This window comes from Amphibalanus amphitrite, unplaced genomic scaffold (genome assembly GCF_019059575.1).
Source record: "Amphibalanus amphitrite isolate SeventyFive unplaced genomic scaffold, NRLGWU_Aamphi_draft 000013F_arrow, whole genome shotgun sequence".
NCBI classification, from domain to species: Eukaryota; Metazoa; Arthropoda; class Thecostraca; order Balanomorpha; family Balanidae; genus Amphibalanus; species Amphibalanus amphitrite.
This window is the reverse complement of record NW_024881509.1, coordinates 312,868-326,975: the sequence shown is the minus strand read 5'-3', so window position 1 is coordinate 326,975 and position 14,108 is coordinate 312,868. Positions and strand designations below refer to the sequence as shown.

Below are 14,108 nucleotides of genomic sequence, written 5' to 3'. Positions count from 1 at the left end.
AACATGTATCAATGTTTAACCGACTGTATACTGGAAAACATGCTTTAACTACCTTACTCAAAATTTCCAAAGCATTTATCAGAAACTAATTTGACTTTGTCTTGAGGAGTCTATGATTGATCTTGACCTTGTCTTGCTCTCTATTTCATTGCAATGCAGTTACATTATCCAAAACCCTGTTTTGTAAAGCACTAGCTTCACTATTATCATCTAATATTGAAGGCAGCATTTATCACTTCATCACCCCACAAATCTCTCAACTTCGCTCGACTTTAAAAGCCTATGTTGTTGATAACTGAGAGATCCTGTGGAGTGTGGATAATTAATATTCTTTAATTATTGTTCTCTTTCCTGCTCTCCTCAACAGATGGAGATCGCTAGCAATGAAATCAAGACCATTCCTAAAATAAAGTTGGGCTGTGACCGCCGCATACCTAAATGTATGCAGATGTGTATTCGCCGGCTGTAGCCCGTCGCCGGCGAGGCAGAGCGCCGGGCCGGGCCGGGCGCCGCCGCCCGGGCCCGGCCTGACCCTTCCGCCGCCGCCTGGGAGGGCCGCGCCCTCCAGTCGGCCCCTGTTTTCGACATCCCCGGCGTGGAATGCATTGTCCACGCCGGCGTCCCCGTCCCAGGTGGGCGCGCGGACCGGCCAGGTGCGGCTATTTTTGGGACCGCCGTGGTCATGTTTTTCTTCTCCCTAGTTTCCGGATTCTTTCAGCTGCCCGCCTGTGCTATTCTTCGTGTTCCCATTTCTCGTCATATTTAAACCGCTGTAAACATGTTCCCCCCCGCTTGTTCTGTTCTGGCCTCCGCAGCGTGCGGACGTGCCTCTGTCTTGTCGTAGCCGTCACACCGTTCTTGGACCCCGCAATACAGAAATACGCTCTTCAGTGATGTGTCGGGAAGTGTGAGAGAAACAACGGTCAACGAGACACAGTGAGCAGCAGTGAGCGGGCGGAGTTCGAATCGGGCGTGTGCGGCGCGTGCGCAACTCTTCATTCTACACAAGTTACCTTACCTTCACTCCTTTACCCTTCCTGGTCTGCTGAATTGTGGGCCTCCTTGTCGCTTGAATTGTGACTTCTATCTTTACTCACTTAACCCTTCCATTTTACCCTTCCTGGCCTGCTGAATTGTGGGCCTCCTTGTCGCTTGAATTGTGACTTCTATCTCTACTCACTTAACCTTCCCATTTTTACCCTTCCAGGCTGCTGAATTGTGGGCCTCCTTGTCGCTTGAATTGCGACTTCTATCACTCACCTGTGTCACGCTGAATTGCCGTGGCTCCTGGCTGCTGAATTGTGGCCATCCTTCATATCCGATCAATCTGCCTGAAACCCTTCGCCTACTTGTGTTGAATAAGGTGTGCACGAGTTTCATTTCACCCAAATGCCGTGGACCCGCTGGTCTGATTAGCCCCAGAAAGGAGTGCCTACAGTCCGCTCCGCCAGAGGAGAGTCGGGCGCCGCGAGGCGCGGCGTCCCGTCGAGCAGAGGCCGGCGCGTGGCCGCGACATGGGCTTTGGCTTGATTTGCACGCAGCAGTTTCAAAACTGAACACATCTAAAAACATTTTATTGTCGCAACTGCGCCAAGTAGGCACCGATGTAGCTCAATGACTAAATGAAAACAATTGAACAACTTTTTCTGATGCTTCATTTTTCATTTATAGCGGCCTGTTTCTTTTATATCTTTCCTGAATTAATTTTAGATGCCAAAATATATACATACATTTTGTTGACGAAAGTGTACTAAAGCAAAAAAAAAAGAAAAAAAACTATTTTATGCAATTCTGTGCCTAAATGCAAATGGCCGCCGCCACCAAGGCTGCCATTGTGGTAGAGATCGGCCCCGGTCAACAGACATGGTAGCCCAAATCTAGTCGGATATGAAAATTCTTCTAAATCCATAGACTTTAATGCTTAATTGGCTATATTTGAGAGGGTTTTATGAAGATACATGACCAGATACAGAAAAAAGCGAGATGCTATCTTGTAGATTAAATCGTCTACTATCTGCGACTTTTGAAGTGTTTTTCAATCTGAGGTACAGAAATCGTGTTCCCAAGAGACTGAAAGTAGCAATGCTTTACATTAGACCCAATTGCAAAAATTCGGAATCTGACGAACTTGGCCATTTTTACGTCTGATTTATGAAAATTCTAGACAGGATATATAAAAACCCGAGATGCTATCAGGTGGGAAATTTCATTGTCTATTACCGCTTTTGGAAGTGTTTTTCGATCTGAGACCGGCAAATCGTGTTCCCAAGAGACTGAAAGTAACCCTGTTCTACAGCAAGACAATGCCAGAATTCTAATATTTGATGGAAGATATCTTAGGCGATAATAACCTTACTACTAATTGCAATGCTTCATTGGAAAGCTCAACACTGGCACTATCATCGGTCTTTGCATTGCTATTTCACAGAACAACAAGAAATAACGTTTTGAAACCTTTGAATATTGACTTACTTTTCATCGACGGGCTCGATCCCCATCACCACCAAAAATTTTCCGGGAAGTCAGGATTTTGCAGATATTTAAGCAGAATTGCAGAGCTGTGTTAATACTACGGCACTTAAATACACATTTTAAGAAAACTACTTTTTATTCTTAGCATGAGCTAGGTCTCAGAAACAGCAACATGTCGATATAATGAGGAAAAATAAGTGCAAATGATCACGCAAGAGAGTATCCTTAGCTCCCTAGCAACCCCTAGCAACGTAACGCAAAATAGTAAACAACTCCTGTTGATATCAGGTACTCAGCCTTGGAAGCACACTAGACGGTCACCATACCAGGCTTCATACTGAATTTTGCATACCAGAATGGATGTTTCCAACTAAAATTAGGGCGAAATTTATATTTGTTGCCCAACTTTTTCGTAAAACCGATATATACAAACTTCATGATATCAAAAATAATATTGTGATAATGAAAACCGCCATATAAAACAAGATAATTGCTGAGATCATGCCTACTAAACTTGGTCCTACACTGAAAAAAAAATTATTCCCCTGGAACACCTTTAAGGGTGTGTACCAAACTGCACCTCGCTGGGGTGTCAGACGGGTGTCACTTTTGACACCAATACAGGTGTCATTGGGAATGAAACACCGGGTGTCTGACACCCTTTTAGGTGTCTGATACCCTTTTGGGTGCACCCAAAAAGGTGTCAGACACCCGGTGTTTGATCCCAATGACACCTGTATTGGTGTCAAAAGTGACACCCGTCTGACACCCCAGCGAGGTGCAGTTTGGTACACACCCTTAAAGGTGTTACGAGAGTGTCCATTGGATGCCAAAAAAGGTGTCGACACATTCTTACATTTATTGGTTCAAACAGGCATATCGCATACAATGGCATTCCTATCTTGTATACAGCAACAAACTATAAAGTACAAAAATATGGGCCCTATATTTACGGAGAAATCCAATGAAAACTCACCGAAACACATCGGGTCCATTCACAGTGAGAAGTTGCTCGCATTTCAGCAATGATAATTAACCGTCGATTATCTCCAACTAGATGTTATTCCGCAGTTCACTTGCTTTCGTTTCCATGGTGCAATGCTGTGTTGTCATCCTCACTCCAGACTTCAAATTTCACCGAGTACCGCCCGCCTCGTCATTTGAATAAACACGGAGCAAGCTACAAATAAAAGCTAAACATTATCATTAACGCACAATCACTTGAAGAAGTACACTGCGAACAACGTTCGGCGCCACTATATCCACATAAATTCAAAAAAAACCCTGCCATCACTCACACCGCACACGCACCACGTGGCACGTCGCCGCCAACTGAAATCTAACGGCTTTCCTGCAAGGTGGCGCTTTTTGATCTTCGCATGGTTGACGCCGTGACTAGCACACAAATGACGTCACACAATGAAGCTTGCTGATTGGGTAATGATTCAAACCACTGGACCTGCTGTGGTTTCTAGCAGTGCTACGGAGTCAGAGTCGGAGTCTGATGGAGTTGGCAGTTCTGGCCGGAATAGGAGTCCATTTTGGAAGACAGAGCGGGAGTGCGAGTCACTGAAAATCCGTTAGACACCGCATCCCTGGTTCCTAACACAAGTGACGTCAGAACAATTTATGTGATGATTTAGGTTCGAATACACGACAGCTTTCAAACATTTCATGACTCATGCTGGAATGTTCCTCAACAAATGACAACACACGTGAAGGTATCACAAGGGTATCAGATCCCTTTTAAGGAACATTTTTGTTTACACCTTTTGAAGTGTTGATGGTTTAGGGTGTTTGACACCCGAATGGATGTTGGTGTATAGGACACCCATTAATGTGTCTTTCTGAATCCCATCATGGTGTGTTTAAAAGCGCGTTGCACTTGAAGGTTGTCATCGTGGTGTTGTACACCTCCATGATTCCCAAAACAACATTTTTGACACCAATCTGGGCGTTATATATGACACTGCAATGATGTCCGACACCCGTGAGACACCCATGGGAATATTTTTCCTTTTTTTCACGCTGTTTTGGTGTCAGATACTTTTGCAAGTGTCAATGTGACACCTCTAGCAGTGTCGGACACTCTTAACATTCCGCTTCAATAAATGGCAACACCTGTGAAGGCATCATCGGTGTCAGATGCTTTTAAAAGAACATTTTTGACACCTTTTAGGGTGTTTGATACCTTAGAGTGTTTGATACCCGGATGGGTGTGGGTGTCGGACACCTATTAAGGTGTCATGCTGAATCCCATTAAGGTATATCTAAACGCTCGCCTGCGAACGAACACTTGAAAGGGTGTCATCGTGGTGTTGTACACCTTAATGATTCCCTAAACAGCATTTTTCAACACCAATCTGGGTGTTCGATGACACCTCCAATGGTGTCTGACACCCGTAAAACACCCCTGGGGAATAATTTTTTTCTCAGTGTACCCCTAATTCAATATACCCTGGTAGAGATGACCGGTGAAATGTGTCAATGTTTTCGTAAAGTTATGGACATTTTAATAAGCTTTCATCGTGATATCATTACAGTGGTGCCTACTATCTATAAGTGTTATTAGTGATGCCAATTTCAGAAATTTTGGAAACCGATACCAAACTGATACCGACCAAAACCATTGAGAGTATACCGAAACCGAACCAATTTACAGAAATAAGGGGAAATAAAACCACGAATAACCTAGATAACCTAGAAACCTAGATACCGAATTCAGAGAATTATCAAACAAACACTTCAAACTCTCTTAAAATATGATAAATATTGAAAGGTAATACTTAAATAGGCAACAAAAACAAATCAGGGAATCTCCAAATTATTTGCATTGCAAAAAAACATTTAGCAACTGTATTGTGCAACTAATAAGGCCGGAGGGATCCAGGGCGTCGCAAGTTACGACACATGTCCCGTTGTAAGTTGTGTCGTAGCGGAAAAGGAGGGATGTTGAGGAAAGAGGAGTTTGTCAGAGGATACGACAGAACGTAGCTGCGACAGGCTTAAATACCCGCTTTACTCGATAATTTAAAAGGTTGCACGATCAGCTGATCCCGTAGTAAACGTCAGAAAGGTTGAAAACTCCATTACGCATAAAGGAACATTCGCCCTTCTGGTTTGCGAGCTTATGAGACAGCCAGGTCAAGCATGTTCTATGATTCTGAAGCTTTGTCTCAACTGGGTGACATTTGGTTGCTAACGCTCACGTGATTTGCCATAAAATTTGGGATCGATAACAGGTGATTCGTGGCTATAGGGCATCTAGAAGCGTTTGAAGAAATGAGTTCAGAGAGTTTGAGGTCACATAGAGGTGATGGAGATGGAGGTCACAATTGGAGGTTACAGAGGTCATATGGGACACGTCAGGTCACAGAGGTTAACTTGGGGTCATCACAGAGCTCAATTGGAGACCACGGAGGTAATCTGAGACACGTCAGGTCACAGACGACAACTTGGGAGCACGTCAGGTCACAGAGGTCAACTTGGGATCATCACAGAGCTCAATTGGGGGTCATCTGGGACACGTCAGGTCATAGAGGTCAGGTTTGGGTCATCAAAGAGCTCAACTGGAGGTCACGGAGGTCATCTAGAACACGTCAAGTCACAGAGGTCAACTTGGGGTCATCACAGAGCTCAATTGAAGGTCATGGGGGTCATCTGGAACACGTCAGGTCACAGAGATCAGCTTTGAGTCATTACAGAGCTCTATTGGAGGTCATGGGGGTTATCTGGGACACGTCAGGTCAGAGAGGTCAGCTTGGGGTCATCAGAGAGGTTGCTTAGAGGTCACAGAGGTAATGAGACACGTCAGGTCACAGAGGTCAACTTGGGGTCATTACAGAGCTCAATTGGAGGCCATCTAGGACACGTCAAGTCACAGCTTAACCTTGTCCTTATGTTATGCTTGTGCAATGCTTAACATATGTTTTGAAGGAAAATTGAAGTTTTTATTTCATAATTTCCTGAATTCGGTATCTAGTCGGTATTTCCCCTATTTCTAAAGATTGATTTGGTTTCGTGGTTTTATTCTCAGTGGTCGGTAGCGGTTTGGTGTCGGTTTCCCAGATTTCTGAAATTGACATCACTAGTTGGTACGCTGGCCACCGGCCCTGATCGCCGCCCGACGCTCAGCGCCACCGGCTACCGGTCGCCGAGCAGACGCCGCACACTGGCTTGCCGGATCAGAAGGCCCCGTTTCACATACCCCTTTTGTAGAGCCCCTTTGCTGCTAACTGACATTTACTGGAAAGGGCGGACAGACAAATGGGTTCTTATCAGTCACCCTTACATACCTGACCAACTTTGGCACAAGTGTTCCTTTGAGTAAGTGGCACTTAAGCAGTGACCTTAGCCAACGGGCCAGCTACATAGATGAACTGGTGGCCGGCTGCAGCGGTGCCACGGAGTGCGCTGGGAGCGCGTGCCCGGCGGCGGGTGGTCCGGCAGGTGGGAGCGCTCACTGACGTGTGCGCCGCCGGCAGGGTGTCGGACAAGGCCGACCTCAACAGCATGGACAGTAAGAACCTGGCCATCTGCTGGTGGCCCACTCTGCTGCCGCTCCAGTTCACCGACATGGCCGTGTTCGAGTCGATGCGGCCGCACCTGGAGGACATAGTGCAGACTATGATCAAACAGCCCAGTACCTGTTTGACGGCCAGGAGGAGCTGATGATGGTGTGACCGGGCGCCGGGCGCGCCGGCAGCGCCCTCCCGACACCCCCGGCCGGCGCGGCCGCCGGACGATAGTCGGCGCCACCCTCACTCGTATAGAATTTCTGAGGCGTTTTTTTGTATAGTGTTGTCCGGTGTGTGAGGCGAGTGACCACGGCCGCGCTGGGCTGCCGCCGACCTGACGCGCGCTCTGCTCTCGGCCGCTGACGGGCAGCGGCCGTGTTTGTTTTTCTAATGGCACACCAGGGACCGCTGTGCGGTGCTCGTGGCGCCGCGCCTCTTTTGGCTGCGGCCGACCACTGCTCCCATATGTATATGGTTTCCTGTGAGGCTGTGATGTGTGTGCGTGTGTATGTGTGTGTATATATATTTGTGTGCAGGTGGTTGCGTGTGTGTGTGAGCTGGTAATACTGCGAATGTCATTTTGGCGCGTTTTGGCGCACCGTGCGCCACGCCATGAGCTTTTCTGACGAGCTGCTGAGCCGGCAGGTGCGCCGCGTGATATTCCATTGGAGTGGCCCAGTCTGAGTGGATCGCTGGCTACCGGCCGCTAGCTAGCTTTGTAACCGCCTGGAGCGCGCGCCGTGTCCGGCTGCGCTCGGGCGGTCCGGCACCCCGTGTCAGCTGCGTCTGCCGCCCCGTGTCAGCTGCGTCTGCCGCCCCGTGCCAGCTGCGTCTGCCGCCCCGTGTGTCCCAACACTTGTACTGATTACTAAATATTATGCAGAAAACACCACACTGAAACTGAAACTGGCGGCGTCTGAGGGTGGACGGCGGGACCCGGGCAGAGGGACCGGGGGTCAGCTGTCGCCGGTCCGTGGGTGGCGGGACCGGGGGTCAGCTGCCGCCGGTCCGTGGGTGGCGGGACCGGGGGTTAGCTGCCGCCGGTCCGTGGGTGGCGGGACCGGGGGTCAGCTGTCGCCGGTCCGTGGGTGGCGGGACCGGGGGTCAGCTGCCGCCGGTCCGTGGGTGGCGGGACCGGGGTCAGCTGCCGCCGGTCCGTGGGTGGCGGGACCGGGGGTCAGCTGTCGCCGGTCCGTGGGTGGCGGGACCGGGGGTCAGTTGCCGCCGGTCCGTGGGTGGCGGGACCGGGGGTCAGCTGTCGCCGGTCCGTGGGTGGCGGGACCAGGGGTCAGTTGCCGCCGGTCCGTGGGTGGCGGGACCGGGGGTCAGCTGTCGCCGGTCCGTGGGTGGCGGGACCGGGGGTCAGCTGCCGCCGGTCCGTGGGTGGCGGGACCGGGGGTCAGCTGCCGCCGGTCCGTGGGTGGCGGGACCGGGGGTCAGCTGCCGCCGGTCCGTGGGTGGCGGGACCGGGGGTCAGCTGGCCGGTCCGTGGGTGGCGGGGCCGGGGGTCAGCTGCCGCTGATTCAATTTCGGCGGACTAGGGGCTGGGCGCCAAGGCTCCGTGGGTGGCCGAGGATTGCTGAAGGCATGGCAAATCGTACCGGGACGGCCCGGACCACTTCTGCGCCTGCCATCTATCGGGCAGTGCTTGGAACTACAGCGGGCGCCGGCCGGCCGGGCCGCGCGGCGCCGTTACGGGGCTATGGAGGCCAATGAAGTGGTGTAAAACCAGACGAATTTTTCGCTTGAAAGGCAAAAAAACGAAAAATGTACACTCACCACGGTGTTCAGGAAAGTACTGGGAACAATATGGATATAATTTAAAGCTAGTACGATGCGAACTGTTGGTTCCCTAGAGCAGTATTTACATACTTGTCGGAGATAGGACTTTAACGTTACTGGAGCTTCTAAACTGGGTTCTGCGACACCTGAGCGAGCGTCATTTCAGCGAACGACATTTGAGCGAAGCCTTTTCAGCAATTAGCAATTTAAGCGATTGACTTTTTCAGCGATTGTCAAGTCGGCGAATTCAATCACAGCGATTATCAACTTAAGCGAGGACCAGAATCAGCGAAACCAGATTGAGCGAATATATGGAGGTCAATGGGGGACCAATTGAGCGAACACAGTTACAGCGAAACCGAACGCGACGGAAATCAATCATTTCTACTTTTCGAGAATTCTTGCCCTTGGAATACCCGCTTGGTTTGTGTTATGCTTCAAGCTGCGCGCGGCAAATTAAAATTTTTCTTTTAAGCTTGGAAACCACAAAAATATCTGGCCTCATTCTGCAACTTTGATCTGGAAGAGAGATAGGACGATGGAAGGAATGCCAAGGACCAATAATAAACTCGAGGGATGGCACAGGGGGATCCAGTCTATGTTTCAGGGACCCTCACCCAAGTATCTGGAAATTCGTACGTTGCTTGGGGCAAGAACAAATTTTACAACATGGGGAACTGATCCAAATTCAAGCGGGGGAATTTCGCGAAAAACAGCACAAGCAATATGAATCTCTGAACAAACGCTTGGTCATCATTATTGGCAAACAGCAGGGGGGGGGGGATCGAACCGCTGGAATTTTTAGAAATGTGGCATTAAATTTGGAGCTTAATGTCTGAACTCTGAACGTGACATCCACCATCCAGTTCCGGATAACCATGAAAAGTTCCGGGAACACTCGTTGTACGAACGCTCGCAAAAGAAAAAAAAGAAAAAATATACCGTTACGGGACGATGAAGTGTTTCGCTGAAATGACAGTCGCTCAAACTGTAGTCAACGAAAAAGATGTCGCTGAAACATAGCTTTCGCTAAAATTGATAATCGCTATATTTGATAATCGATCAATTTGATATTCGCTAAGTTGCCAGTCGCTGAAAATGGTTCGCTCAAATGACGTTCGCTCAAATGACACTCGCTAAAGTCGCTCGCACCGTCTAAACTGCGCTCGCAAAGTACTTCATTGTAAATATTTCCATTTAGAGGCAAAAATCTAAAAATGTACAGTCAGAGCGTTGTTCCCAATACTTTTAGGTACATAATGAGCATAAATTTAGCTTGAAGTGGCATCACACATTGGTTCCCAGTCCAGTTTAAAGCGACACTTTGTGCCGCAGAGCCTATTTCTTCCAGTGGATGGCGGCTGGGTGGCGGTTGTAGTGGTGGACAAGACAATTCTTGAGTGAAATGAAATCATTTTCTTTCATAGAAGAATTTTGAAGAACTTGTAATAATTGACAAATGATCGTTAGTTACAGTGTATAATTTAAAGTTCATGGCAAATGAAAAGATTTTAAACAATGATTGTGAACCCCAGTACCGCCGCGCGAGTAAGCAAGTACTCGACGCACGGTCTGCCCGCCACTTCTGAAAATGGTCCGCGGCCGGCCGGCCGCGACCCGACACGTCCTTATCACAGGCAGTTTATTTCAGGCCAAATGTCAAAACTATAAGTTTCAACATTGTTCATCATCATCTGTAGAAATTTTCTCACTTGTATTTCACAACTCAGGTCGACTGAGAGGCAAAAACTGACAAATGGCGCACTCGAGCACCTTTCGCTCACACAAAACGACAAACAATGGCGTCCCCAGTAAAAACAACGACGTGGCACACCGATCAGCTGACACAGCAGCTGTCCGCTGCAGCTGGCCGGCGGCGACTGCTGCGACATCTATGAGCGTCGAGCGGCGGCATCCGCAGTCAATCCGCTGCCCGGCGGCGAATCCTGCGACATCTATACGTGCGGCGAGCGGCGACACCAGCACTTAATCCGCAACACATTCCCCACCTTGATATGCGCAGCATATCAACACTAACCAGCTTGAGAACACAAGTGAAAATTAGCCATGAAAACAAAGTTACAAGATACGCTTTTTCACGACTCTCCCGTAACGAGTCACCACTTGGTTATCGCATGTCTCAGGCACCACCTGTTCGCGACCCGAATCACACACAGCGGCATCAGTGGCAGACTGATCATTTTCAAAATGCGTTGGTACCGGGTCAGTAGGGCCGAGATCTCCGAAAAGCTCTAAGCATGCGCGGATACAAGGGGGGCCATGGGGGCCATGGCCTCCCCTTGGCCGATTTTTTTCAAAAATAAAATAAAAAGTTAAAAAGTTAAAAGCTGAAAAGGGGGCCTCCTGAAAATAAAGTGGCCGAAATCCGATGAGTTTTTTTTAACCTACCCACTTAGTTATTTCTTAGAAGACTAGCTGAGAAGACTTCTTTGTTAGAAGATTGGTAAAGCTTTTCATAACTTGGAGGTCTCTTATACTCACAGAGATGACCACTTTTACAGGGCCTCCTAACCTGCACAGAGGGCCTCCAAGCCTGCACAGATGTTGAGATGTTGCCTGAACAGCTAGATAAGCTCAATAGACGCAGTTTTTTTTGGGGGGGCCAACAAGTGGGAAGATGGGGCCTCCAACAGGTGGGATTATGGGGGGGGGGGCCTCCTGGTTTCTAATGGCCCCTCCCTTGGAGATTTTCTGGATCCGCCCCTGGCTCTAAGTCATGCAGCCTTTGTACAGACCGGGTGTAAACCCCCCTTTTTGTTCTGACGTCAACAGTACGCACCAATCCGTCTCGACCAGGGTAGGGTGAAGTCGTATAAGAGTACGCACTTAGTGGATTTCTTGCTGTCATTTGTTTAATATTTGAAGGAAAGAAATCGCAAATAGGGAATATTAAAGTTCATTGAATTAGCCATCAACCCATGGGGCAACGATCCTTCAGCGTAAATGGAAGTGGTCTAAAACTGACATTTTCTGAACCGTTGCACTTGCGTACTCTTACCATATGGGGTGTGTAAGAGTACGCACGCCAGGCGGGTGGAGTACGCAAGCATATGAACACACACCTATGCAGCTTGCACTGTCCAAATGCTTAACTTCAAACTCAGAAGGCATTTAAGTTAATTCTAGTATCCAAAAAGAAAAACATAAAATAAATCTTTCAAGTCTATAAATCAGGAAATAATCATGTCGTGTGTTTCTTAAAAAAAAAAATGCACAATCAAAAAGGAGAATAACTCGTATTTGGTAGAATTTCGGGTACGCATCTGCATCACAGTGCTCCATTGATGATATACCTACTAAACAAACGTCATTGAGCGATAGATTAATAATTCTATATTTCTGTATATTCGATTTAATGTATAATTCTGCGTACTCTTACCCTCCTGAACAGTGCGTCCTCTTACCGTACATGCAATTCGCGCACAAAACAACCCCGAAACGTTGTGCAAAACTTCGCAAACAGAATATTGCACTGTACAGTACCTATTTCCCCAGATAACCTCACAAGTTTCCCACAACAATCACGGAAATGTACCTTATCTCAACTGCCAAGCATCAAAATTATTGTACCATATCATAATAATATCATAACGCTCGAAAATAATATTCATCGCCTTAAACTCAACAGCGTCGCCGCTCAACGCCCACGTTCCGTTGGTGACATGCACGCACTGGCGGCTTCATGTCACTTCATGAGCTCGACAAACCCGCGTTGCTAAGCAACCGAAACAGCTGATGCGTACTCTTATCGCCCGCGTACTCTTACCCGCCCTTACCCTACAGTTTAATAACTACTCCGACAGGCCACCGTAGGCGAGGTAGGTTATCGTCGTCGTGAATGAGGACGACGGAGCCCTCTTTCAGCTGACCTCTTTTCTGAAACTTTTGGACCGTCGGAGGGAGGTTACGAAGGTAGTCGTCAGACCAAACCTTCCAAAAACGATCCAGCCTGTTACGACGCAACTCCTCTCTCTCTCTCTCTGACAACAGTGAGCTGCGTACATTTTCTGGGTCTTCAACTAAACTGAACCTCTCAGACAAGTTTTTACCAACAAGAAAATGACTGGGGGTGATAGGTTCCTCACAGTCAATGTCATCCCCCACAAGCGTCAGTGGTCTAGAATTCACCGTTGCCTCTACTTCGTGCAAACACGTTTCTAATTCAGCCCTGCTAAAAACGCCTGAACCCAAACTCTTCCTCAAAGCACTTTTCACACTTTTCACGAGACGTTCAAACCATCCTCCCCACCAGGGCGACCTTCGCGCGTTAAAGCGCCAGTCCGGAGCGAGTGTGCCCAACGTCGCTCTCAGATAACGATCAGCCGCTCTGAAGGTCTTAGCCCCGTCTGAATATATCGTACATGGCATTGACCTACGGGCAGAAAACCGTCTAAACGCTAAACAAAAATCCTCCTTTGAAAGTGAATTGGTGAGCTCTAAGTGTACTGCTCTCGTCACCGCGCAGGTGAATAAGCAAATGTACAGAGGCTTCCCAGGAAAATCACCGCAGTAGATAGGTCCACAAAAATCTAGCCCGGTGACAGCGAATGGACTAGCCTGAGTGACGCGCTGTCTAGGCAGAGGAGCGGCCACCTCACACGCTGCTCTGGCATCCTGTCGCTGACACGCCATGCAGCTCCGCTTCACCTCCTTACAAATGCGCCTCACACCCAGAATCCAATATGTCCGTGAAGTTGGCGACGTCGTCAGCGACTTTTCCAGCGACGAGCACCGATTTTAGCCAAAACCTCGTCCAAGGTCAATTGGACCATGAGGATCACGAAAATCGAACCCATTCTCCCCTAAACCTTGACCTTCAAGGTAAAAGTCAAGGTCAAAGGACGGGGAACTGAAAAAGTGCCAGTAAATATTGTCCGATCTTCAAAATTTCGGCACCAAAATGTAGCGCGTGCAAAGTTCTAGCCGCACATCGAAAACCATTTTCATCAAGGTCAAACTTCAAGGTCAAATTCAAGGTCAAAGGACGGGGAACTGAAAAAGTGCCAGTAAATATTGTCTGATTTTCAAAATTTTGGCACCAAAATGTAGCACGTGCAAAGTTCTAGCCGCACATCGAAAACCATTTTCATCAAGGTCAAACTTCAAGGTCAAATTCAAGGTCAAAGGACGGGGAACTGAATTAGTGCCACTAAATATTGTCCGATTTTCAAAATTTTTGCACCAAAATGTAGCGCGTGCAAACTTCTAGCCGCACATCGAAAACCATTTTCATCAAGGTCAAACTTCAAGGTCAAATTCAAGGTCAAAGGACGGGGAACTGAAAAAGAGCCACTAAATATTGTCCGATTTTCAAAA

At 48.1% G+C, this 14,108-nt stretch overlaps 1 protein-coding gene across 7 annotated transcripts in view; it reads left to right on the top strand.

The window, feature by feature from the left end:
• LOC122383683 (rho GTPase-activating protein 190-like) overlaps positions 1 to 7,528 on the top strand; it is a 406,057-nt gene extending 398,529 nt beyond the window's left edge. For all 7 annotated transcript variants that reach the window (XM_043370373.1, XM_043370389.1, XM_043370415.1 and 4 more), the window contains one exon: positions 6,957 to 7,528. In XM_043370373.1, the coding sequence (XP_043226308.1) occupies positions 6,957 to 7,143 (187 nt within the window). In that variant the 3' untranslated portion in view covers positions 7,144 to 7,528. The remainder of the gene's footprint in view (positions 1 to 6,956) is intronic.
• Positions 7,529 to 14,108: the final 6,580 nt, after the last annotated feature.